General features: G+C 49.5%; 1 protein-coding gene across 2 annotated transcripts in view; it reads right to left on the bottom strand.

Annotated features, from left to right (window-relative positions):
* Positions 1–16,615, bottom strand: part of LOC136962753 (disks large homolog 4) — a 28,763-nt gene extending 12,148 nt beyond the window's left edge. Inside the window, exons 1-3 of one of the 2 annotated variants that reach the window (XM_067256617.1) lie at positions 16,499–16,615; positions 11,213–11,374; positions 8,446–8,502 (exon numbers count right to left, since the gene is read on the bottom strand). In XM_067256617.1, the coding sequence (XP_067112718.1) occupies positions 8,446–8,502; positions 11,213–11,374; positions 16,499–16,615 (336 nt within the window). Of the gene's footprint in view, positions 1–3,481; positions 3,572–8,445; positions 8,503–11,212; positions 11,375–16,498 lie in introns of those variants that run through there. The other variant, XM_067256618.1, reaches the window with a different exon arrangement.
* Between the last annotated feature and the right edge of the window lie 10,200 nt (positions 16,616–26,815).

Raw genomic sequence — 26,815 nt, 5'->3', positions numbered from 1 at the left:
TCCTGCCTCTGCCCGTCCTCACCCAGAGCCCAGCCCAGCTCTCCTCCTGCCTCTGCCCGTCCTCACCCAGAGCCCAGCCCAGCTCTCCCCCCGCCTCTGCCCGTCCTCACCCAGAGCCCAGCCCAGCTCTCCCCCCGCCTCTGCCCGTCCTCACCCAGAGCAAACATCGCACACAGTCAAATACTACGACTTCACAGAACACTTTCGCTAACGTGATAACTGGTTAATGGGATAACTGGTTATCACGACCCAAGGCCCAATCCTTCGGAGGGTCGACAAGACAGTGAGAGTAAGAAGAGGAGGAAGGAAAGCGTGGGACTAGGAGCGATGTGAAGAGAGAGAGAGAGATGGAGAGACTGAGAGAGAGAGAGTGAGAGAGAGAGATGGAGAGACTGAGAGAGAGACAGAGAGAGTGAGAGAGAGAGCTGTGGAGAGGAGTGTGAGGACAGATAAGGGGTTGAAGGAGCGTGATGTGATTGCTTGATTTCTAGACTCAAAATGCCCCGCAGCCGTTACAAATAAGAGAAGAGAAAAGGGGAGAGAGGGAGAGGGACGGAGGAGGACGAGAGGAGAGAGACATCTCTGATAGAGTGCCTCAAATGGAAAACATATCAGTGCTTTTCCTGAAGTGAGTCTGCTCCTTCATTCTTGCCTAGAGTACAGGGTGTGTGTACTGTGCACTGTGTGCGAGTGCACCTGCGGGTGGGAGGAGGGAGAGTGTGCAGGGGGAGAGGTGGAGGAGCACGCAGCTCTGTCTGTCTCAGCCAGTCTGATGGGGAGACAGAGGTTAAAGGTAGTTCACCAGCTGAGATGTCTGAAAATAGATTCACACGCTCACTAGCCCCCTGGAGTTTAAATGTTTTAGCATCAAAACTGAGACAGGATGCTGAAATATGAATACACAGGGAGCCTAAACATGCTGACCACCAGGCTTTCACTATGGCCTCAACAGGGGACGAGAGGGAGGGAGAGCTAGAGAGAGAGAGAGGGAGCGAGAGAGGGAGGGAGAAAGAGAGAGAGAGAGGAATTGGCCAAGTGTTGAAGTGGTACTTTGTGTCTGTTCATTAAAAAAAAGGATCGATGACTGCTAGCTCTTAAACAAAGCAATGCTTTGCTTTCTGCTCCAATCAGTCTTTCTCTCTCTCTCTCTTTCTCTCTCTCTCTCTCTCTCTCTCTCTCTCTCTCTCTCTCTCTCTCTCTCTCTCTCTCTCTCTCTCTCTGTGTATCTATCACTTCCTCCCCAGGATCACCACAGGCCAGACACAGACAGTAAGTGTGTGGTTTTCCACTGCCAGCAGGAGTGATTTACTGTGAAACGCCCTTTTAGTAAAACACCAAAAATATGTCACTGCAGTAGTTGGATGTGGCTATTTTTAAGATAACCAAAGTTAGGCACAACGCTGTCAGCTTTTTATAATGTGACAGCAGGAATATTGCTTACAGAGATGAAAGGAATTTCAGATTTTGCTTAAGCAGATATGGGTCATCACATGGGACTCACTGTCAGAACAAATGTACCACTTATATGATATACCACTTAAAATATTTCTATCTCTTGTGATCTGTACCTTTTCCTGGGTTATGTGGTGAGGGTCAACATCATGTAACAAGTTACACTTGTGTAGGCCAGAAGCCACCTCAGACAATCCTGAAAGCTTATCAGTAAATGTATTCAAAATGCACAAAATTATACACAATTAAGCTAAAAGCCCAACTCCCGCACCTTACCCACACTGAGGCACCAACACACACACCCAGCTACCCACATAATCTCTCTCTACCTCTCTCTCTCCTTCAAGCATGTATACAGAAGATTACATTGATCAAATCACATTTCTTGTATTTGGCACATTAGCCTTGCACAAAGATGTTTTGTGGAGAAAGAAAAGGGATGAAACAGGATCAAATAACAGAGCCCTGAAAACATACCGTAGAATACACACCAGGAAAAGTATCTGAAAGCAACTATTACGTAAGGAGGGTATTCTAAATGAGTTCACTTCAGTCTACCAAAACACTACTGGCTACTCTGCCAGGAAACTACAAACAACATTGTATTTCAGTAGTTCCTTTGTCTAAACCTGCAATTAGTTTCCAGAAAGAGGAAAAAGAAAGATAAACAGATGCAGAAGGTGAGAGGGTGAGGGATAAAAGAGAGTGAAGAAAGAGAAATAGGAAGAGCAATGAAGAAAGAGATAGTGTGTGTGTGTGAGCGAGACAGAGAGAGAGAGATAGGGAGAGATAGAGAGAGAGGGAGAGAGAGAGAGACATAGAGAGAGAGAGAGAGAGAGAGAGAGAGAGAGAGGGAGAGAGAGAGAGAAATAAAGAGATAAGGGAAGAGTTGAGACTAACAGTAGAGGAAGAGACAAAGCAGAAAAGGCCAGCACACTCCAGACTGGCCTAGACCTGAGGGCAACACAGCTCTAATGAAGGAGAGACAGGAGGTGTGTGTGGATGTGTGTGTGCGTGGGTGGGTGTGTGTGTGTGGATGTGTGTGTGTGTGTGTGGGGGGGGGGGGGGTGTATGAAAGGACACAGAGATTGATGTGGGGGGAAGGGAAAGAAAGGTAAGACGTGTGTGAGCCTGAGCCTGTGTGTGTGTGTGTGTGTGTGTGCGTGTGTGTGTGTGTGTGTGTGTGTGTGTGTGTGTGTGTGTGTGTGTGTGTACTGGGGATAAGACAGTGATAGATGTTCATTTGGATCCCACATCTCTGATACACTGTGGAGTCACTCTGACATGCATTTGTTTGAGAGCCCCCCACCACTTCATAAGGTGTGTACGTTTAGATTCACACTGTGAAGCCTGAGCTGCTCAGATCATTTGAGGGGCCACCCACACATCCATGCACACTGGAACTGTAAATCACAAGTGTGTAACAGCATCATCGTGCACTAAAATAACTCTCTTTCTCTCTCTTCCACACACTCACACACTGACTGGAGGCCCCAGTGGAAGATTACTGAGGAAGTACACTGTGATTCACATATTTCTCAGGGGCCAAATGTGTGTAGCTACAACCCAATCTCCCTCTGGAGACTGTAACAGCCTTGTGATGGAGGGGGGTGGGGGGGGGGGGGGGGTAATGTTATCCCACAGAGGCCTGTCACAATGGATGATGTCACCCACAGTCTCTGTCCAATGAGCTCAAAAAACACTTGTTATGGTGACACTAAGGACCACCCAGAGCCATGGCTTTCTGACTAGCAGGAGATCAATATTTGAACAAGGCCTCAAGACTGCAGGAAATAATACAATTCTCCCATAATAATTACATAATTCGTTAGAAAACTTGATCAGTCTACAAATTAATAGAGGTAGCAAAGACAGGAAAAGGGTTTCGTTACAGTGTGTACATAGACCTACCAATCTAAAAAAAAAAACACCCAACATAAACACACATAGACTATCTAATTTAAAAAAAGTTGATCATCAGTTAAGACAGCTAGTCATCCAGCACATGTCGCATTAAGTGGGTGCCTACCATCATGCGGTGCCGATGTTTCTTGGCTTTCCGAACGTTGTTGATAAACCGCCGGCCCATCTTTTTGGCATACCAAACGGACACGAACATCCTGTTCGAGCGCTGGACACTGTGGCGCCGTGAAGGGGAACCTAACAAACAGCGCTCACCTCCCAAAATGATGGACGAGCCGGGTGAGTGGGTGGAAGTGGGAGAGAGGGGCGCTTAAGGGGCGTTTCCTCCCATAAAATATGACAAATGAATTAACGGCATGGTAATCAGCAAGTGGACGAGGTCCATGTCTATCACATGCCAATATCGATTTCCGGACAGTAGCGTAATGTCCCTAGACCATCCGAGAAGAAATGTCATAAACAAAAAATTGTGTTATGTATAAACGCTATCGTAAAGTAGACTAGCATGCATTTTCAACTCATGCAAAACAATCGTATTCAAAATTTCCAATACCACTTATATGAAGCATTGGGCAGAAGTCGACGGGCTAAAAGGCTGATAAACGCTTTGAAATCCCGGTGTGCCACAGTCCGGTTTCAGCACCAAAATAGCGTGGGTCTGGAGTACAGGACGCCGTTCCTTCTGCTAAGTAATCCAAGTCTGGAATAGGCAGTTTGAGGAATTCCCTCAACGTGTCGGCTTGCCGATGAAAGTAGAAGCTATTGAAACTGCCGATTCTATTCGATGATAATCACACTACATAACTAATAGCTCGAGCAAGCTTCTGCATATGAATCGACTGAAAATATAATAACCCGAACCTAGCCGTTTAAGATATGGTTGTACTACTTATTTGCCGTACACGTCATATGGGTTAGGCAGCTGACATTCTCCTAAGGTAAGCTAAATAAACTAGGCCGAAACACGCTGCAACATTACTGCTTACTGTCCTAATTCTGAGGCGGTATTCTCCCTTCAAGTTCTATTCTGTGCTTCAACCGGCTGTTGTCGCTGAGCGTATTCCCTTTCTCTGCCCTCGTGAACGCTTCTCAGAGGGATGCGCAGCTCGCGTTGCTGCGACTGCTGCGCCCCTCCCATTGCTTGGCTGTAGGAGAAAGTTTCACGGCAATTACTGGAGGCTCGGGATTCTGTACGATGGAGGGGGCGGGGGGGGGGGGGTGCAAGGTACTAAACTCTGACAGAATATAAATTGGGCTGCCTAAGAAATTCTTTCAATCTGGACATTAAATAGGATCTAGCCGTACACGCTAGAAATGTATCACCCTATGTTCATTTTAGTCTATAAGCACCTCTGTTGCGCTCACGCTTAGGTAGAGCAAATTCAAACCGCCTTTTCTAGTATTACCCTGTGCGTACCCAGCGCTGTATGTAGTAGGCCTATGCGCTTGTAATGCATATCAGCTGCGCATTCCGCCCCCAGTTAGACACATCCATGTAGGCTACTGTAGACATGCAGCAGTCCACTGTGCCAGGCCTCTCTGGCAGGCAGCCATCTTCCTGACACCAGCCTCAGTCAGTCTGCACTGAAACAGCTCCAGGCTCACAGAAGTGGGACCGTGGTCCACGCTGGAGCACAAGCGGATCTAGGAACGTGTCTGGGACCTTGTTTTGATGTGCTCCCTTTGTTTGTCATTCAATCTGTCGCTCATTTCTCGTTTGTACACTCTGCTTGTGTCCCTCCCTCCTCTGACCCGTTCAAGCCTGCCCCGCGGTAAGGCAGCTGATGAAGTCAGCACCACGGAGAGCGACAAGGAGAGACAGAACGAAAGGAAGGGAGAAAGAGAGGGGGTGGGAGAGAGAGAGAGGGAGAGAGAAAGAGAGGGGGTGGGAGAGAGGGGGGGTGGGAGAGAGGGAGAAAGAGAGGGGGTGGGAGAGAGGGGGGTGGGAGAGAGGGAGAAAGAGAGGGGATGGGAGAGAGAGAGGGGATGGGAGAGAGGGGGGTGGGAGAGGGGGAGAAAGAGAGGGGGTGGGAGAGAGAGAGGGAGAAAGAGAGGGGATGGGAGAGAGAGGGGGTGGGTGGGAGACAGAGAGGCATACAGAGAAACATACAGAGAGAGCAAGAGACATAGAGCAAGAGCGATAAAGAGAGAGGGAGGACGTGGGGTGTGCTGCCAGGGGGGGGGGGGGGGGGGGAGATGCAGGCGGACAGCAGGATAATGCTCTTCGGATTATTGCTGTTTCTCTTGTTTATTGTGTTGCTGGTCCCCGGTGGCAAACAACAATTGAAACTTAGAGGAGGAGAGAACTCAAAATCTCTATCATTGTATCCGACTCTCCCCTCTCTCTCTCTCTCTCTCTCTCTCTCTCTCTCTCTCTCTCTCTCTCTCTCTCTCTCTCTCTCTCTCTCTCTCTCTCTCTCTCTCTCTCTCTCTCTCTCTCTCTCTCTCTCTCTCCTACACACACACACACACACACTGAATTTCAGTTGGGACATGCAAAGCTGACAGTCTCATCTTGGTAAATAAGATTTCTCTATCTGTCTCCCTCGCCCCTACAGGCGCCCTCTACCTCATTTCCTCTCAGTCACCATCACGGGGCCCAGTCAAGCCATCCTCCCACTCTCCGCTTCCTCTGCAACCCCCTCTCTCCACCACCTAGTCTTATCAACACGCTCCTCTTCTGGAACGCCACCCCCCCCCCCACCCCCCCCCTCCACCCCCACTTTCCCAAAAGACCCGGGCAGCTACTGCACAGTAATTACACTGGAGCTGCAGGGACGTTTTAAACATTTATTAAAGAAAAGTAAGAAAGAAGACGCAGAGAATGGAGATACAAGTACCGATAGCCTGTAGAGAGAGAGGGGGAGAAAGGGGGAGGGAGGGGAGACACAGGGGAGGAAGGCGGGATGGAGGCTAACGCAGGACAAAATGCAAATGGAATCCCTGCATGAAGTGAGCGAGTCCACATGGAGGGAGAGGAAGAGAGGGAGAGGGAGAGGAAGAGAGGGAGAGAGGGAGAAGAAGAGGAGACGTGAGGAGGGAGAGGGCTAAAAGGAGATGCACCCTGACATGCAGGGCAGGCAGAGGATAGGACCCAGCACATAGAGGCCATGGTGAGGGTGGAGAGATTCGTTTGGCAGCAGCTCTTGAACAGAGCTGTGGACAGAGAGCCAGGCCATAGATAGAGAGGGGAAGAGGTTCATTAGTACAACTCACTATCGTACCGGAAGAGAGGGTGTGATTCGGTTCAAAATGGCGATAAAACACCAGCACAGTGTTGGACTGCCTTGTAATGACCAATCAGTCTAATGCAGTTAAAGCCTCCCGCTCGTGTCTCAGTCATAAACAGCTCCTTAAGGACTGACCTGAGACAGAGGCCCGTCCTCAGCACAGCTCAGCGGAGGATCCTCCTGGTCCTTCCAGCTCTAACATCCACCCCCCCAGCCCCCCCAGCCTCCCCAGCCTCCCAGCTCTCTCAGCCTCCCCAGTCCTCCCAGTCCTTCTACCTCTAACATCCACCCCCCCAGCCTCCCAGCTCTCTCACTCCCCCAGCCCCCCTAGCCTCCCAGCTCTTTCAGTCTCCCAGCCCCCCCCAGCCTCCCAGCTCTCTCAGCCTCCCCAGTCCTCCCAGTCCTTCTACCTCTAACAGCCCCCCCCCAGCCCCCCCCCCTCCCCCCAGCTGCTGTCATCTGCTGGAAGGAATGGAGGACAGCCCCAGGACGTCCTGTCGCCATGCCAACCCACTGCAGTTCTTCCTGAGGCGATCTTACCCATAAAGCATGAGGCTGGGACAGGAGAACCTCTCTACCACCAGACACACCACTGTCACCGCAGCACGCACCTGCCACAAGCCTAAAAAACACCCAGACACTGAACTAGCTGCTGGGGCAAGTGTATGTACAGTATGTGTGTGTGTGTGGGAAAGAATAAGTGTGTGCTTGTGTGTGTGCGCTGGATGGAATCATTTGCTGGATCACCGCCGACAAGCTGGGGAGCTGAATCCCTAAGGAGCTCTCTGCACAATGCAGCATCACATTCCCACGAGCGTTCCAGACCCATACACCCACTCTCTCTGTCTTTCTGTCTCTCTCTATCACACTCTCTCTCTCTTTCTCTCTCTCTCTCTCTGTCTCTCTCTCTCTCACTCTCTCTATCACTCTCTTTATCTCTCTCTCTCACACACACACATACGCTGTGGGAAACATGCACACACAAACAGACACAACCATGTTCGAAAAAAGAGACCTAATAATGTTCCTTATACATTTCTCTCTGCTCTTGCTATTTCTAACCACCTTATGCAAACACTCTCAAGGTTAATACATCTTGACAATTTCGAATGATGTGTAATCACAGTAGATGTCAGCTACTGCTTGGTCATATAAAACCAAGACAGATCATTTAAAGATACAGTGATTAATCCAGCGTGGCCATCTTCTCAAGGTTATGAAAGAGCAGTTCTCCAAAGAGGAACACTGACACCTACTGGTAGGACTGTGTCACTGCAGCACAGCCCGAAAGCCTGCTCGTTCTATTCACCATCATCAGCATGTCCTGAAGATGATCATTAACTAGCCCTTTGCTTGCTTCTCTTCCCAGCCAGGTGTCACCCAGTCAGACAAGATAAGACTGGAACTCTTATTCACACTTTAGTAGATAAGCCCCTGGTGTCGTCTAGTCATAGACTGTATGGTGTTTCTAAATCAACCCTCGGCAGTATATACAGTAAATACAATAGTCTTCAGATATGAAGACTGATAAGCATTGATACATTATTCACAACAAGGAAAAAGGCATCGGTCGCAACAATGTAGAATCTCGAGGCGACAGTACATGGCAGTATTGGCATGACCACATTATGACCACGGAACAGATGACCTCACAATCCATATAGGACATGATGACAACAAACAACGTCTGACTCCCAGTCACAAAGCAGTCTGGTGATGATGTAGCTCAGACACAGTGGAGATGAAGACGACGATGATGGTGACAGTATTGACAACGACAGCAACAGGGAAACAGCGCGACGGAGGCTGCGCTGAGCAGCAGGGGGTGCTGCGCTCTTACCAGTGTGGAAACAGCAGAGGTGTACATAGGAGTGTGTCCCGCCGACATCAACACTGGCTGCAAAACAACAGAGGGCAGAGGGTAACTACTGTTAAGGCAGAGGCGTGTAGAGGAGGGGGGGGGGGGGAGGGGGGTGAGAAAGATGAGTGAGGTGCAGAAGAGGGGTGAGGTGTAGAAGGGAGGTGGAGGTGGAGAGAGAGGGTGGAGGTGTAGAGAGAGGGTGGAGGTGGAAAGAGAGGGTGGAGGTGTAGAGAGAGGGTGGAGGTGGAGAGAGAGGGTGGAGGTGGAGAGAGGGTGGAGGATTAGAGAGAGGGTGGAGGTGGAAAGAGAGGGTGGAGATGTAGAGAGAGGGTGGAGGTGGAAAGAGAGGGTGGAGGTGTAGAGAGAGGGTGGAGGTGGAGAGAGAGGGTGGAGGTGTAGAGAGAGGGTGGAGGTGGAAAAAGAGGGTGGTGTAGAGGAGAGGGGAAGGACAGTAATGGGGAGGAGAGGTATAGAGATATGATAGAGAGGGTGAAGAGCGGAGGGAATTTGGTGACCACACAGAATATACAGTCCCTTTGATGGAGGGAGGACAGACAAGTGATCGAACCCAGGGGTGGCTGGAGGACTTTTATCACATGACATGATAAAACAGGAAGCATGGCATCACTTCCTGTTGAAGAAGTACTCTTGTTCATTACTATCATCATCCTCCTCAGAATCATCACCACTGCCGTCACTGATCACGTTTCCGGCATCACCAATGATGTCACACATTTCTATTCCATGTTTCTTGGTGAATCACCACACAGCTCCACTGAAGCGCCCCACTGTCCTCACAGCACTAGTCTGGAAAGAGAGGCAGTTGCTCTTTTCCAACACATGAGGGGGCAAAACACGTCTCAACTGAGTGGCCAGAAACACAAAGGACCTTTATACTGGAATCAACTCTGGAAGCAGAGCCAACAAACTAGGGCAGTATTCCAGAAATAGAGACATCGCATGATCCTCAAATGCATGCAAATAACACTCATTACTTCAATCAGAACAAAAAAATATCTAGCATTACAGTTGTTAATATCAACCAGTGGTATTCTATTCTTAACCATCCCATTGTTTTGGAAAGGTTGAGGATTGCCTAAATAAGTAAGTATTGTGTAAGGTAAACACTGGCATTAACAGCAGAAGGACCTTCCGATGTGGAATCTCCACAAACACATTTAACAAACAGGCATGCTGTTTACTTCATGATGTCATACAAGATCAATCTCAGTATGAGGTCACTGACATATAATCTGTCATGGAATAATGGCAATGTCATAAAAATCCTATGTATCATGATAAAAGGGAGATCATTTGTAATGATGAAGCTATGATTACAAGAAAGTCCTCTGTGACATCATCGACATAGCCTCAGTAAGGTCACATTATTCCCTTGAAATCTGAGAAACGACGTGCATGAAATAGGGTTCTTTTGTCCCGGAAATATGACAATATTTAATTGACGTGACTGATGGAAAACAACAAGATAATATGTTAAATAATGGATTTGTGCCAATCTTATTCACGCATGACATCTTCATACTTTAAAATTCAACCTTTGTGAGGGAATACTTTCAGCATTCCCGTGTTCAGTATTCCAGCAGCGCAGACAAATCAGACAGGCAATCAAAGGATAAACGACAAACACACTGCTGTGACTGTTGATTACAGAGAGAAATGGCAATGTATGCTTCCCAAGACGAGCCACAGTGATAGACGCAGCGAGGAAATGTAGACACACACGGGTGGAGAGAGAGAGAGAGAGAGAGAGAGAGAGAGTATGGATCAGAGATGGAGGCAGGTGTCCAGTAACAGCGGTGGAAGTATGTAACGGGCGCATCAATCTTTTTCATTTGTACATATTGCATGCGTTGATGGACTTCATGTCAGGTGACCGAGCTTGTGTTGCTGCTCAAATCAGATGTGCCTTTTGGCCACGTGCCCGACGGTTTGAGAGCAGCGCTGTCTGTATGCTAGCCTCCCCTGCCTCCCCCATCGCTCCTTCTCAGAGCAGGCGAAGAGAGCAGGGAGTCGGCCTGTCTGTAAACATCTGTCCGGCTCACTCCTAGCCGTCTGAAGGCAGCCTCCAGGGCCCTGGTGAGACTGGACCACCAGACACAGGCCTGTTCACAGGGTCAAGGACTCCCTTCCAAGGGGCCTTTTGAACATCCCGCTCTATTAGGCTCTGTGTTCCTCCTCTGAACTGTCTGTCTGTCTGCAGTGTACTGTGTGTTCCACAACCATGTGTCTGGGGTTTAGCAGTGACATGACACCCAGTACAACCGTGCAGGTGCATTACACTGCGCTCGGCAGACATGAGTGACACGCTGGGTTGTTGTATGAAACGTGTCTGTAACCTTGATTGATCGTTCGCTGTTCAGCGGTGTTGGAGTGCGAGCTAAACGCCTCACCTTGACGGAGGAGATTGATTTGTGTTTGTCCCACCTTAATTGAGAGTTGTAGGCGCGCGGCATATTTAATGGTTTGTGTGTGTACTGTATATATTTGGCCAGCCTTGAGGGAACATATGACCAGTGTCTGGGCATGTGTGTGTGTCCCTACCTGGATGGGGGAGATGTGAGTGTGTGGTGTGTGTGTGTGTCCTACCTTGATGGGGGAGATGTGAGTGTGTGGTGTGTGTGTGTGTGTCCTACCTTGATGAGGGAGATGTGAGTGTGTGGTGTGTGTGTGTGTCCTACCTTGATGGGGGAGATGTGAGTGTGTGGTGTGTGTGTGTGTGTCCTACCTTGATGGGGGAGATGTGAGTGTGTGGTGTGTATCCATGCATGGCCTCCATAGCGGCTAGATTCTTGTCGCTCATGTGAAGCATCTCGGCGCTCTTCCCTGGAGCTAGGTGGGATGGACTGTGCTCCAAGGGGGGGGTCTCCTCATCCTGGTACCTGTACTTCTACAGAGAGACACACACAAGGGGGAGGGGGGAGGGAGGGAGGGGGTGTTACTGCTAACTGGTCTCACGTGTCAGGTGCCGACCACATTAACAATAAACAGTTTGGTGAACATTCGGGCAGAGCGACGTCTGTCTGGATCGATGGCGCTCGCGACAAAGGCGGTCGCCTCGTGGGCTACGCCGGCCCCAGCGGGCGGCGGTCGGCATGCACTCGAAGAACAGAACATTCGTGGCGCCCACCCGAACAATCCGTGGGCAGTTGCTCACGGAGACACACAGGGAATAAAAAGGGAACCTTAACTGGGAATGGAGCGCGATGATATAAGCCACGGTTACCTAGCACCGCCAGAACACAAAGCAGCCGTGACTCATGGTAGCTCTTCTGTGGCGCGCTCTCTAACCAGCCTAGCCCATCCCCCTGCTCCCGTATAGCACCCCACACCTGGGCCACCTTCCAAGAGCCCACTGTGTTCACCACACACCGTGAGCTACATGCTCAGCTAGGTGGATGACACACACACAGTGACACGCAGCGTTTCGGAGCCAACACGTGCACGCGCGTCCACACACGCACGTGCACGTCAGGAGGAGCCGTCCTGAAGCGGACCTCGGAGGTTCTTGTTTGTGTTGCGCGTGTAAGCGATCCCCCCCACCCCCACCCCCCACACTCCCCCTCCCCCCCCCCTGGCTGAGGGAGGCTCTGCAGCACTGCAGATGGGGAGCAGGAGCCCTTTTTCTCCAAAAGCCCCAGACGTTCTAGGGGTTATCTGAATGTTGCCCGGTGGTGAGCGTGGAATTAGGATGGGTGTCACGGTGCTCCCTCCACCCCCACAAACCGCCCCCACCACCCCCCAACCTCCACCACCCCCCAACCCCCTCCTTCTGGAGGCAGGGAGGGAGGGAGGCGCAGCACTGAGGCTGGTCTCAGATCAGCTGCCTAGCAACCAGAGCAGAGCAGAGAGTGCAGCACCAGAGCAGGGGCCAGTCAGCAGTGGTGCTGGATCACATTACACTGAGACAGCAAGACCACAGCAGAGAGAGAGAGAGATAGGAGAGAGAGAAAGAGATAGGAGAGAGAGAGAGAGACAGAGGAGAGGAGGTAAGCTCAGAGAAGAAAGGAAGGAGGAAATATGGGACAGGAGAAAGTGAGGATGGAGAGAAAGATCTCTCCAGAGCTGCGGCGGAAAGGATGGATGAGAGAGAAGAAAAAAGGAGAACATGAGGGAAAATACATTAATAGAGGACTGAAAATGTATTGATAACAATTTCAATAACATAACCTTTTCTAATCAGAGGTTATTAGAGACGACACCAAAATGGATTTGGCTTCAATCAAAGCCATGGCAGCAGTTGAACTATTCTTCCTTAGTGTGATTGTGAAGCAATAGCTAATCTGGATGTCATTTTGAACCAACTACTGCTTACCACTGACATAAATCAATCACTGAGATTTGTCATGTGAGGCCTAGCCTTGAAGCTGGGGTTGGACCACGCAGACTCTCAATCTAATCTCCACTGGTCAACACAAAACGAAAGAGTCTAAGACTTATTCAAAGAAAGCAAATTAGAACAGCAAAACTTCCACATATAAGCACGAGTCTACGGCTTTACCCCATTTGTTCAAACGACCCTTTGACATTTTGGGGGTCTCACTAGTCCACACATTGGCCCCGATTCAACCCCTTGCTCGGACAAGTCTGCTGCTCACTCAATAATGTAATGAGGCCGGTGTAGGAGCGAGGCCAGCTCGGATGATGGGGCAGCAGGGAGAAGAGGAGAGGGGGAGAGCGGCGGAGAGAGAAATGCAAAGATGTGGTAGACTGGGAGATAGAAGAAGGGTGGCGCTCGTTGAACTAGCCCCTCCTTATTTACTACGGGGGAGCCCATGTGCAGGACGGCTGGCCTGACTAGATGAGAGTAGAAGCTCGGCACAGTCTCCAACTGAAGACGAGAAACTCAGCAGCAGAAATAGGTCAAATTCCACCAGGGGAAATGTGCGCTCAGACGGCTGCTACACCAGCGAGCATGAACAATAAATTATACAATTCTAAACAGGGTATTCTATTCTATTCCATCATAATCTATACAGTAGTTACTATGGATTGTCGCTATCGATTGTTTGATTGGTTGTCAGGCAGAGTGACGCTGAGGCCTTGGGTCCACGGTGATTAGCACCGTGACCTGGCCATCTTCCGGTAAAGACCCCATGAGTGAATTCCCAGGGTGTGCCGAGCATTGATCCCCACACTGGGTCGAACGCTGATCGATCTCCCAGTCTTTAATCATTCATAACTGGGACATTTTGCTCCATTTCAACCTGCGACACCAAGTTCCTCCAACGCAACTCTCTGGGACCAAGCAGTGACACAGAACAGCCAAAGAAAACAAAGACAACATTTTAAAAAATCATCTTTTTACAACATTTGAACTCTTTTCTTGTAACATGAATATGTATACACCTCAATAAAGCACAGCACAGCAGTGTGCATGCCAGCTTCCTTCAACCACCTACACCACCTGACCACCCCCACCAATAGAAGGAAGTGGATAGTGTTAGAGGAGGAAGCAGAGTTAGCGGGGAACGTTTTTTTGGGGAGGAGAAAGTGTTTGACTGATGTTATCAGTGGGAAGTGTCACCTTGACGATCACCCTGGGAGATGACCAGTAATAGAGTTCTTACTGTCACGCCACACACAGACAGGGGACCAATGACCTAGTCTTCCTGAACACAGGGAAAAGAAAGGAAACCAGATCCTGAAAACGCAGTGGGTGAGAACAGGTTTGTGTTACATATATTGTCTCCACCACGTGAAACTGAAAGACCAAGCTAAGGTATAGGGATCAACAATCACACTAATAATACACAATGTGTCTGTGTGTGCTCTCTTTGGATTCAGCAAAGTTTTCCTGTCTGCATCCAACCATCAGCTGTAGGCACATGTCGACTCTACCACAGGTGTGATTGGCAGCTTCATAACCACCAGGAATGACCCCCCCCCCCCCCCCAGCTGGTCCTGACAAGCCAGGTTCCACATTGACGACAGACAGCCCATGCTTTAATCTGCTCTGAGCTCTGTTGCCACTTGTTGCCAAAAGGTATAGAACAGCTGAGAGACATAGGAGAGGACTAGTGGGACTCTACACACACTTACACACACACACACACATACTTCTTAGCCAGAGGGGAGACTCTCAGTCTGACTGTCCAGACCAGGGAGGGAGTGGTGAACACCTTGGTCTCAGCATGCTGGGTGTTTGGCAGGGCCAGAGCAGGCTTAGCTGCACACTGCTAGCAGCCTGTGAGCAGAGCAGCCTGTGAGGGAGAGCAGCCTGTGAGCAGAGCAGCCTGTGAGGGAGAGCAGCCTGTAAGCAGAGCAGCCTGTGAGCAGAGCAGCCTGTGAGGGAGAGCAGCCTGTGAGGGAGAGCAGCCTGTGAGCAGAGCAGCCTGTGAGCAGAGCAGCCTGTGAGCAGAGCAGCCTGTGAGGGAGAGCAGCCTGTGAGCAGAGCAGCCTGTGAGCAGAGCAGCCTGTGAGGGAGAGCAGCCTGTGAGCAGAGCAGCCTGTGAGCAGAGCAGCCTGTGAGCAGAGCAGCCTGTAAGCAGAGCAGCCTGTGAGGGAGAGCAGCCTGTGAGCAGAGCAGCCTGTGAGGGAGAGCAGCCTGTGAGGGAGAGCAGCCTGTGAGCAGAGCAGCCTGTGAGCAGAGCAGCCTGTGAGCAGAGCAGCCTGTGAGGGAGAGCAGTCTGTGAGCAGAGCAGCCTGTGAGGGAGAGCAGCCTGTGAGCAGAGCAGCCTGTGAGCAGAGCAGCCTGTGAGCAGAGCAGCCTGTGAGGGAGAGCAGCCTGTGAGGGAGAGCAGTCTGTGAGCAGAGCAGCCTGTGAGGGAGAGCAGCCTGTGAGCAGAGCAGTCTGTGAGCAGAGCAGCCTGTGAGCAGAGCAGCCTGTGAGGGAGAGCAGCCTGTGAGCAGAGCAGTCTGTGAGCAGAGCAGCCTGTGAGCAGAGCAGCCTGTGAGGGAGAGCAGCCTGTGAGCAGAGCAGTCTGTGAGCAGAGCAGCCTGTGAGCAGAGCAGCCTGTGAGGGAGAGCAGCGTCAAGACTCAGTGCCATGTGGAAGGGGACACTGAGCAGACTGCCGGAAACACCTGAAACGGATGGGGGAGGGGAGGATATTGGCATTCTGGTCCTCTGATGAAAAGTACCCTTTTTCTGGGACTCCTTGTATTAGCTGTTGAAAATGTCCAAGGAAGGGACAATAAGATGTGACAAAAAGCATTGATAGCATATGGATATGTGGCGTCCACCAAACAGATTCGTAGCCTACGTTTGAATGAATGAACTCTTCCATATCCAGCGAAGAGAGCAGGGACATCTTCACAGACTAATCTGATGTACACTTCTCAGTACACACCATGTTGTTTACAGCAGATACAATATGCTGAAGACCAAGTGTGTGAACAACCAGATTACTGGATGTTTTCAGAGTATTCCTCATCAATAAACTGGATCTGGCAAGGTCAAGAGCCCTCTAGGATTAGAAGGAGAAACAGAATATCCTTTACTGGAACGCAAAGCTGGGGGGCTTTAAGTACACGGTATAGGTGTTGAGAGCCATTGTGTAGCTCGTACTGATTGGATTACCCTTGTTCTAAACGATGGAAATATGAGCGTCATTGATTATATTATCTACCAGCAGCCTATCTAATGGACAAATGTCTTGGAGCGAGCATATGGTAACATGCCACACATCAAAGAGCAATATAAGACAAATTACCAAACCAAGGCTGACATTTCTACAAATCTGTCTAAAAACACTTGCGTAGACTATAGGCTACCTTCAAAAAAGAGGGCGATGTCAGCGTTTTCACTGTGTCAACGAAAGGGTTAGAAGGTAGGCTAGCCTATATGTATGTGTATATGGGTTTAAAAAAACAAACACACACATTTTACGGTGAAAAGGCACGTGCACTAAAGGTACTCATTCATCTTTCCAACCGTCTAACGTATTTTGCTCTCTGCCCGATGTGAAAACTGTTCAAATAAAAATTTACCGTTACACTAGTTAGTCAACCTGTGTAGCCTATAGCTATATCGGTAAAAAGCATGAACGGCATGATCATCAGCCTGAGCTTACCTTGCAACCGAACATGAGGGAGAGAGTCCGGTTGCTGCAGATTACCTTACACTGGCACATCACTGGAGAGAGGCACTTTAAATTCCTAACAGGCGGAGACATCAGTTCAAACCCCATACACTAGACCACGCCGGTCCACCGCTAGAGTCGCGATGATGAAGACTAGGGAGGGTAGGAGAACCGTGGGGAGGATGCAGGTGACTATGCGCGGTTGGTACCCAGCCGGAACGTGGCACTCAACCTACAAATCCGACGTTCAACTTCAGATTGTGTTCATTTTATCAGTGAACTTTGTTCTGACCATGTTGAGGTTTTGTCAATCCGGTTCCGCATTTGGGTTTACACAGAATCATTCATAAGTTAAACAATAAACCAATCAGTCCACCGCCCCCATGTCTCTCCTTCTTCTCGCACAACCGTAAAGTTTGTATTCACTGCGCAACTGCCACTGAAATTGTATATTGCCACGGAATCCTATACTACCAAATGAATCAAAGGCAGCAGGAAAATGTAAGGCTAATTCACCAGATTTTCCACCACCTTCATAAAACCTGAATGATTGTCTTCGTTTGCCTACAACACACACCATTCAAGACATTTATTGTCCATACATCTACATTTCTACAACAAGAAGCCCACCTCGTTTGCTGTAGATAAAACTATGCAGTGTGCTGTTGGATTGTTCTAAGGTTCATTACATTGACCAAAGTGCAGCAATGGCGCCCCCCCTCGGGCACTTCGAAAAACGTCTGAAGGTAACTGCCCGTGGTGCTGAAATGCTCCTATTAAGCGCTTAAGCAACACATTCTCCTTGATGCTAATCGTTTGTCATGCCGCTAAGTCAGTAGGCTAAGTGCCAAATATCGATATCAAAACAGTATCTAAGGCAACAATACAAATGATTACACACACAAGGTCATTTACAAGGTCTGTGTCATTGTCTATGGGCGCATTCATATTTCAACTGAGGGCTTGAAGCAGCAACAAGCGAGAACACAGTAACGGTGTCTTATGGATGGAGGGCACAAGACAATCCTTCCATTTTCCAATATAGAGTCGATTAAATAAGCGGAAATGGATGTATGCTCTGCTTCTTAGCGCCCTCCCCTCCCCATTCACTCACACGTGCGTGCAGTAGAACATTTAACTGCAGTTCTTCTGAAACATACCAGCGGTTTCGAGTGTCCGAAGAATGTGAAGCTATAACCAACAAGTTCTCACACAGGAAGGTGCTGGCTGAGTGCGTCCACAGGGTGGAGCGAGAGAACCAGGTGGACTAAATATTGTGCATTCATCTCAGGACCGACTGCGGCGCAGGGCTCCACGCTCTCGGGTGACGTCAATGTTAAATCTAACAGATGCGACCGTTAGAGACGCACCGGGTGGGTGCATTAAAATTCATTTTTCAAAGTCTCCCTAAACCTTGTCACTACCGCAAAGTAACTACGTAAAACGAGGAAATGCACATGTACTGAACTGACAGCATATAGGCAGCGTATCTAGATTCTTTCCTGCCCAAAGTTTGGATTCAGAGAGACCACTGTGTCCATAAACTAACTAATCAATTGTGTACACACACAGCGAAGTAACTCCAAGAGGCTCTTTATCCGATCAATATCAAATCATAAATTATAAAATATTGTCTAGAAGCAAATATTATCTTTAAGAACTCAATGTTTGAAAACTCACGCTATAGCTGAAAGCCTGTGATTGAAATCTATTTTTTGTAAGCAACAAAGTATACATTTTTGGATTACTGAGTGTATGTTTGTTTTTTACTGTTATTATTGAACTTTTATTGGTGACTTGCTGATGGTTATACCTGTGCATGTGTGTGGTGTGTGTGTATTCTCACGTGTGTGTGGGTGTAAGTGTGTGATAGAGAAAGCGTGAAAGAGAGATGGAGGGGGGGAGGGAGAGAGACAGAGAAAGATGGAAGAGTGAGAGCGAGAGAGAGAGATCAGTAAAAACACACAAGTCCTGTGTCTGCCTCTCCTCTGTCCCTCTGTAGAACAGAGATGAGGCCTCCTCTGTCCCTCTGTAGAACAGAGCTGAGGCCTTCTCTGTCCCTCTGTAGAACAGAGCTGAGGCCTTCTCTGTCTCTCTGTAGAAAGAGCTGAGGCCTCCTCTGTCCCTCTGTAGAACAGAGCTGAGGCCTCCTCTGTCCCTCTGTAGAACAGAGCTGAGGCCTTCTCTGTCCCTCTGTAGAACAGAGCTGAGGCCTTCTCTGTCCCTCTGTAGAACAGAGCTGAGGCCTTCTCTGTCTCTCTGTAGAACAGAGCTGAGGCCTCCTCTGTCCCTCTGTAGAACAGAGCTGAGGCCTTCTCTGTCTCTCTGTAGAACAGAGCTGAGGCCTTCTCTGTCTCTCTGTAGAACAGAGCTGAGGCCTCCTCTGTCCCTCTGTAGAACATAGCTGAGGCCTCCTCTGTCCCTCTGGAGGGGCTGGACTGGGTCCTCACACTGGGACTGGAGGGGCTGGACTGGGTCCTCACACTGGGACTGGAGGGGCTCCTCATCTGGGAGCGTAGACCAGGAGTGTAGACGTGTATGTGTTCATCCCTGGACAACCATGTCTCCTAACCTGAGATGGAAGTCGGCTAGTCTGCAAACTAGTTTCTGCAGGTGTGCTGGCACCTCTCATATCTTCATGTAAACAGGGAAACTCAGTCAGACAGAGAAACTAGGAGGGGTCAATCATACTTCTTAATGCAGTATTGTGTGGGCACATAGGTGAGCAACGCATCCCAATAGAGCATTGTGTAACCCGGCAAGGGCAGTATCTTTAAATACTGGATGAGTAATCCCAACCAGCCTTACACCTTTTGCATTGTGGGAGCCTGACCACTCCATAGTCAAGTACCCATAGATGGACTCTACAGACAGACTGAACTTCATCTTGTCACTACAGCTTCTGAAGCTTCACACGCTGACTCTGCGTCATGTGACCAGCCCTGTGGCGTCATGTGTCCAGCCCTGTGGCGTCATGTGACCAGCCCTGTGGCGTCATGTGTCCAGCCCTGTGGCGTCATGTGTCCAGCCCTGTGGCGTCATGTGACCAGCCCTGTGGCGTCATGTGACCAGCCCTGTGGCGTGTCCTGTGCTGGCTACCAGTGCACCTTCCATCCCTGTGCCGCATCGAGAGCAAACCAGCACGCTCAGAGAGGAAACCCCACAAGAGCCAGAGCGTTTCCATGACAACGTCTGCAGGGGGGGCGGGGATTCCCCGACGAAAGGTCCGTTCTGGAAGCGCCCCGGTGGTCATCACGTTCCTGACGAGGATGACTGCAACACGTTCTGGAACACTCCATTGGGTGCCCCGGCAGCAATCCGGCCGCCGGGGCACCCCCCTGCCTCCCTGCATCTCCCCAGCCTCGGCCCCCTCGCCTGCCCCCACAGGGCCGCCGGGGCCCCCCCCTGCCTCCCTGCATCTCCCCAGCCTCGGCCCCCTCGCCTGCCCCCACAGGGCCGGCGCCGACCCATTAACACGGCCCAGAAAGAGCACCTGTTAGGGAGCACAGTATTCATTCCAGGTGTTTCTGTGTAATACTTTGGATTTGCTGGTTCCTTCTGTAGATTACATTTGGTCAGAAAAGGCAAGACCGTTTTCAAGGTACAACCACATATTTGTGAGCCCAAGACAAAGCTACATTCACAACTACGTATGCAAAGAGTATTGTATCAGGTCTTGGTTAAGGCGGAGGGATCGTCTATTTTATCTGACCACTAGTGGACCTGTTCCCTAAGCACACAGCTGCACCTCATTACACGGGCTCAGGAACATGGTTGCCTGACTGAGAGCCCAGTTAACCTCCCTCAAACCGGGCAAGGCCTCCTGGTCAGCCTGTTCCGGTAAAAAACAGTTAAGATGCTATAGAGGAGGGATCCCGCTGGTTCCCCTGTCATCTCAGTTAAACACAGTTGTGTTCAGAGCTCTACTATGGCACCCCCCATGTTCCCCATTTACTTCCACACTGAGTACTGTAGGAAGAGGGATTCGGAGAGGTGCGGTTTGTGCAAATATGACCATAATGCATTTTAGCCTCAAAATGGCTGCTATGAGTACAGTCGCACACGCACATACAGTATACATACACACACGGGTATCACGTATGCACACAGACGACACCCACCCACACAAACATACTCACTTATGCACAAGGCACTCATAGACTGCTCCTGTCCGTTGGACTATGCTTCTAAGTGCATTTTGCAGTCATGGTGGAGATGAAAATGATATGACCTGCATTACGGATGCAGCTTCATCAAGCCATGTGTAGGAGTGAATGGAGTCTCTGAGCCCCTCTGTGCAGACCACCAGGACACACAGCACAACACAGTAACACACAGCACAACACAGTAACACACAGCACAACACAGTTACACACAGCACAACACTGTAGAACACAGCACAACACAGTAACACACAACACAACACTGTAGAACACAGCACAGTAACACACAACACAGTAACACACAACACAACACAGTAACACACAGCACAACACTGTAGAACACAGCACAACACAGTAACACACAGCACAACACAGTAACACACAACACAGTAACACACAACACAGTAACACACAACACAACACTGTAACACACAACACAGTAACACACAGCACAACACTGTAACACACAGCACAACACTGTAACACACAACACAACACTGTAACACACAACACAACACAGTAACACACAACACAGTAACACACAACACAGTAACACACAGCACAACACAGTAACACACAACACAACACAGTAACACACAAAACCACGCTGTAAACATACAACACCACCCGTAACACACATGTTATGTTGTACACATGCACAGCCCTGATAATACTGTAAGTACCAGTTTATCCATGTGACACTGGGAGACACGTCATCTTTCTTCAACTACACACTCCACGGGTTGCATGCGTGCACACACAGGTGCATGTAAACACACCTACAGGCACACACACCTACAAGCACACACACACATGCACACACGCACAGTACATGCATACTGTACAAAGCACAAACTTCCAATTCCCTGGCTATGCACACACATACATACACACACATACATACACACACACACATACACACACACACATATGCAGCACACACCCCAATTCCCTAGCTGTTCTACTGCATTAAGTCATCTCTCAGTGCAGTAATTCCCAGACAGCACAGGCCATGTTTATGTCCACTCAGCTAATTACTGTAAGGCTAGGGAGCACTGGGCTCCTATTGACTAATCAATGCTCTCATGTTTACATTCATACTCATACACAGACTCACACAAAAACAAGCATGCACATAAACACCTCGCGAACAATGCACCCATTGGTGAAGCAAATCCAAACAAATTGAACGTCTTCAACAGACTGATGCAAAAGACTGCATTCAACAAGTCTATTAGGGGCCCCTCACAGCACACGTACTCCAGCACACACCCACATGTGCCAGGCCACATCCATCCGCACTCGCACACAAACCCACACTCCTACACACACGCACACACAAAACTACACCCTGCACACACAAATGCGTATAAAAAAAAAAAAAAAAACGAATCCCACCTAGCCATGCACCAGTACGCAATTCATACCATTCAACACCTGACAATTCACACGTAGCTCGCACCGTTGCCAACGGCACAGAGAGACTAACCAGACTCAGACATAGACTCCTGCCAGACCCGACAGCCCACGTCACCCACCAGACTCTGACCCAACACGCCAGACAGAGACGGAGAGGAAAAGGAGGAGAGTGAAGGACGGAAACACAGAGGTAAGTCTACCTACCACACACGAGCAGAGGGAGGGTAGCTTAGTGCGGCCCTTCATGAGCGAGAGACACCGGGAAAACAGCCTTTCAGACGCCCGCAGTAAAGGAGGAAAAGGATGGAGTGATGAGGAGGGAGAGATGAGAGACCGTGGATGGGTAGGAAGGGGGGGATGGAAAAGAGAGGGAGGGGAAGAGAGGGAGGGGGGAGGGGGTTGCCGTAGAAGATGAGAAGAGAGTTTTCCTGGAAGCCAGAGTTGGTGTTGGGAACGTGTCTGTGTTAAGGCGAGGGTCTGAACGGGCAGATCTGGCTGACGGATCCAGCCGTGACTCACAGCGAGTGAGAGAGGGAGGGGAGAGAGACTGAGAAAGGGGGAGCGAGAGAGAGAGAGACAATATGAGAAAGAGAGAGCGTAAACCTCACCTACGCTTTAAGCAAATTTTTTATCGTTTCAGCCTTCAAACGTACGGAGCTCTTTATTCCCCTCCTCGGGTCCCCATCCCTTTATTTATCCCCCTTCCTCCCGCTCTTTTCCCCGCTCTGCTCCCCCCCCCCAATATTTTTCTTTTTCAACACACACAAGTACACACATGCGCATACGCACCCAAACACACACACGTGCACAAACACACACACATAGCTCCTCATCTTCATGTGGATGAGTACTTTATGACTCAGGGCTGGAGCAGGGTAGGGGATGGAGAGAGTGGAAAAGGTAGCTACTGCTGCTGTTCATTACTGACGTGGTGTGTGAATGACACCTGTGCCATCGCTACACACCCTGGTCAGCACTAACCGCAACCAGATGTAAACCAGAGCACCAGGAACTCATGGTCCTGACGACCGTGGAGATGTCTGGTGGAGCATCAGAATGTGTGAAGCACAAACGGCAGCTCAAGGAACATGGCTGGTCCAAGGTCGAAAACACCTGCGACCAGACTGAACGTTTGCGGCGGAAAAAAAAACAAACTGTCAAAACTGTCTTTCGTGTCAAATAAAATACCTATAGCCTATATAGTAGAGTAGAGGGAGTCAGGTGGCTGAGCGGTTAGGGAATCGGGCTAGTAATCATAAGGTTGGCTGGCTCGATTCCTGGCCATGCCAAATGACGTTGTGTCCTTGGGCAAGGCACTTCACCTTACTTGCCTCGGTGGAATGGTCCCTGTACTTACTGTAAGTCGCTCTGGATAAGAGCATGACTAAATGTAAATGTAAATATGTAAGATAAGTACAATCTTGGATTTTTCTATAATGTTTATGTATAGCACTACAACTAAACACACCTAGCTCCTAGACTTGAAGCCAACACGAAGCTATTCCATTAGGATTGTGTCTAGTATCTAACAGCTAAAATGCCCCTCAGTGGGGGTCTGTATTACCTGCTGGAGCTGTTCCTCTCCTGGCCACTACAGCCTGGTCTAACCCAACGTGATCCCAGACTCCATCACAGGACTGGCTTACATTAGCATACAAAGTCCTGGTCCATGTTACCTCAGCCCCAGAGCAAACCACCTCTCCATGTTAGCCTGGATGACTGAATGTTCTATGGCTTGCCCGCCTGTTCTTACTGCCTGCTTTACGTGGGAGGTAAGCAGAGCGAACAGTGTGCTGCTCAGGGCTGGGGCTGCTTGACTGGTTCTGACACAGCCATGGTCGAGCTCATGGTTTGAGGGCCATGGAGGAGGTCTGGGGGGGGGAGGATCTCTGGGATGTCCTCCTTCTCTGACTAAAGATAGCCAACGCGGATCATGAGGTGTCCACGGGTAATCAGCTCCATATATGATCTGTTTCACTTCCTGTTCTCGACGTTCTCTGGCTACCTCCTCTGCCGCCCCGTCGAGGTCATCCTCCTACCTGCACACCGCGAGGCTCACATCGTCTACACTCATCAACAACATCTCTCTCTCTCTCTCTCTCTCTCTCTCTCCTCTCTCTCTCTCTCTCTCTCTCTCTCTCTCTCTCTCTCCCTCTCACTCTCTCTCTCTCTGTCTCTCTCTCTTTCTCTCTCCCTCTCACTCTCTCTCTCTCTGTCTCTCTCTCTTTCTCTCTCTCTCTCACTCTCTCTCTCTTTCTCTGTCTCTCGCTCTCTCTCACTCTCCTTCTCTTTCCTATCTTTCTCTCTCTCTCTCTCCTCATCTCTCTCTCTCTCTCTCTCTCTCTCTCTCTCTCTCTCTCTCTCTCTCTCTCTCATCTTCTCTCTCTCTCTCTCTCTCCCACTCTCTCTCTCTCTCTGTCATTCTCCTCTCTCTCTCTCTCTCTCTCTCTCTCTGTCGTTCTCCCTCTCTCTCTTCCTCTATCCCCACTCCCCTCTCTCAGCCCTCTCTTATTTTTCCTTCCCCCTCCTTTCATCTCTATTCTCTCCATGATACCCTGCCATGTATGTCATGGCAACAATCGGGGCCCCGATAGCTCGGTTGCTAAGCAACTGACATCACCCATAAGAGGAACATGAAGATACAAAGTCAGAGACAAACAAACCACGCAAAATGTGTGTGCCTGGGCACTGTGTGTGCGTGTGTGTGTGTGTCTCAATCTCTGATGTCATTAGCTCAGTATCCTGTAACAGTGTGAAAAAGGGCCCTGCTAACAGACAAGTGATTCACAACACATGAATTCAGACTGGTTGTTTTATCTCCCTATGCATCCTCTATAGAGAGCCCAGGGTGGGCACAGACCATGTAAACCAGGACCTATATAACATACAGGAATATAATGACTGGAAGGATGTAACAGGAGTAGGCTACTGAAGCAGTAGAAATAGCATTGTGTCCCTGGGCTATATTTCCACGCACTTCGTACGCTGCAGTTTGACAATCATGCCACAAGGTGTCAGCATATGCTACAGTGAACAATAATGATGACAGCACTGTAATAATATCTGATCCTATTTGCAAGGCTAATACCACATCTACTCATATCGGTGATATCATCACCATTATCCCTCCTCCTCATACAGTTGGGGCTCAGAGAAATATAGTGTCTTCAATGGCCTGGTCCCTAGACACACTAATATTCTCTTGATTCTCTTTGATATCTTTGTATGTCAGTCTATTAACTGTGACTGCTCCCTATCATTCTCCATTTCCTTCTCTCTTTCCATCTGTTGTCTTTTGTCTCTCTCTCTCTCTCTCTCTCTCTCCCCTCTCTCCCTCTCTCTCTCTCCTCTCTCTCTCTCTCTCTCTCTCTCTCTCTCTCTCTCTCTCTCTCCTCTCTCTCTCTCTCTCTCTCTCTCTCTCTCTCTCTCTCTCTCTCTCTCTCTCTCTCTCTCTCTCTCTCTCTCTCTCTCTCTCTCTCTCTCTCTCTCTCTCTCTCTCCTCTCTCTCTCTCTCTCTCTCTCTCTCTCTCTCTGTCTCTCTCTGTCTCTGTCTCTCTCATCATCCACGAGGCTGCAGTGCTCCAGCAAAGGGCCACGCCGTTTGTCCAGGGCAGCCTATGGGAAAAAAGCAAGTCCAGGGCAGCCTATAGGAGAAAGAGGCAGTCCAGCCAAGCAGAGCAGATGATGAAGAGCCGTCCTCGAGGCTGAGGGCCCTCCTCCTCACTGACAGCCTCGGACGGACTGTGTTGCACCACGAGTCTTCTCACCCGACGCGAGGTGGCAAAGTCCCCAGCCCAAACATCCCATGACAGAGCCAAACTGTCACTCGTTGAACGTGATCTGAGGGATTCAGGGACAACAGCGCTGCTGACAGACACAAACACCGAGACAAAGGCTGCAGCCGGCAAATAATCACTGTGTCACTTTTAGAATTCAATTCAAGTGGAGACAAGAGAATAAGGTGTTTTGTCTCCCTTTTCTGTTATCTCTTGGCAGTGTCAGAGGAGATCGGTCTATGGTAGTGTGTCTGTGTGTGTGTGTGTGTATGTCTGTGTGTGTGTGTGTGTGTGGGTAGGAGGGTGAATGTTATAGTGTAAGTGGTGTGTGGTGGGTGTAACTATGAGCGGTATACCGTATGTGGGTGCCTAGCTTTCTGTACGGCTAGATTTGAGTGTATAGAAACTAAACGCCGTGTTTGTGTGTGTGTGTGTGTGGGGGGGGACTTCTGACAGGGTGGGTAGATAGTTATGTGTAACAGAGAGTGGGCACGTGTGGGTGTTTGGCTTTGTGACGAGAGAAGGCCAGGGAGGGAGTGGGGCTGTGTCCTGTGTTCCGGCGTCTGAATGTGCAGGGCGCTGACGTATTTTCTACATCTGACCAGAAAATCAGAGGTAAACTAGAAGGCTTTTTTGGAAGGAGTATTTTTCTTCGTACGGATAAATATAGACGCGTCATGGATGCCGAGGACAGAACGGGGAGAGTTCAGAGAGAGAGGATGAGAGACAGAGACAGATTTCAGGGGCTGGGTGGAGAAGGCAGCCTGAGAAAGGGGTTAGGCAGGATGGAGGTAAGGATCAACAGGAAAGGAGAAGATGAAGTTTGTCAGCGTTGAGGCAAACTGACACACACGTTCACACACACACACGTCCACACACGTTCACACACACACACACACACACACTGTGAGAATATCAGGTGCGTCTGTGATTTGGTGATCCCTGCTGTA

Source organism: Osmerus mordax, chromosome 19, assembly GCF_038355195.1.
Source record: "Osmerus mordax isolate fOsmMor3 chromosome 19, fOsmMor3.pri, whole genome shotgun sequence".
Taxonomy (NCBI): domain Eukaryota; kingdom Metazoa; phylum Chordata; class Actinopteri; order Osmeriformes; family Osmeridae; genus Osmerus; species Osmerus mordax.
This window is presented reverse-complemented; position numbering and strand designations above follow the sequence as displayed.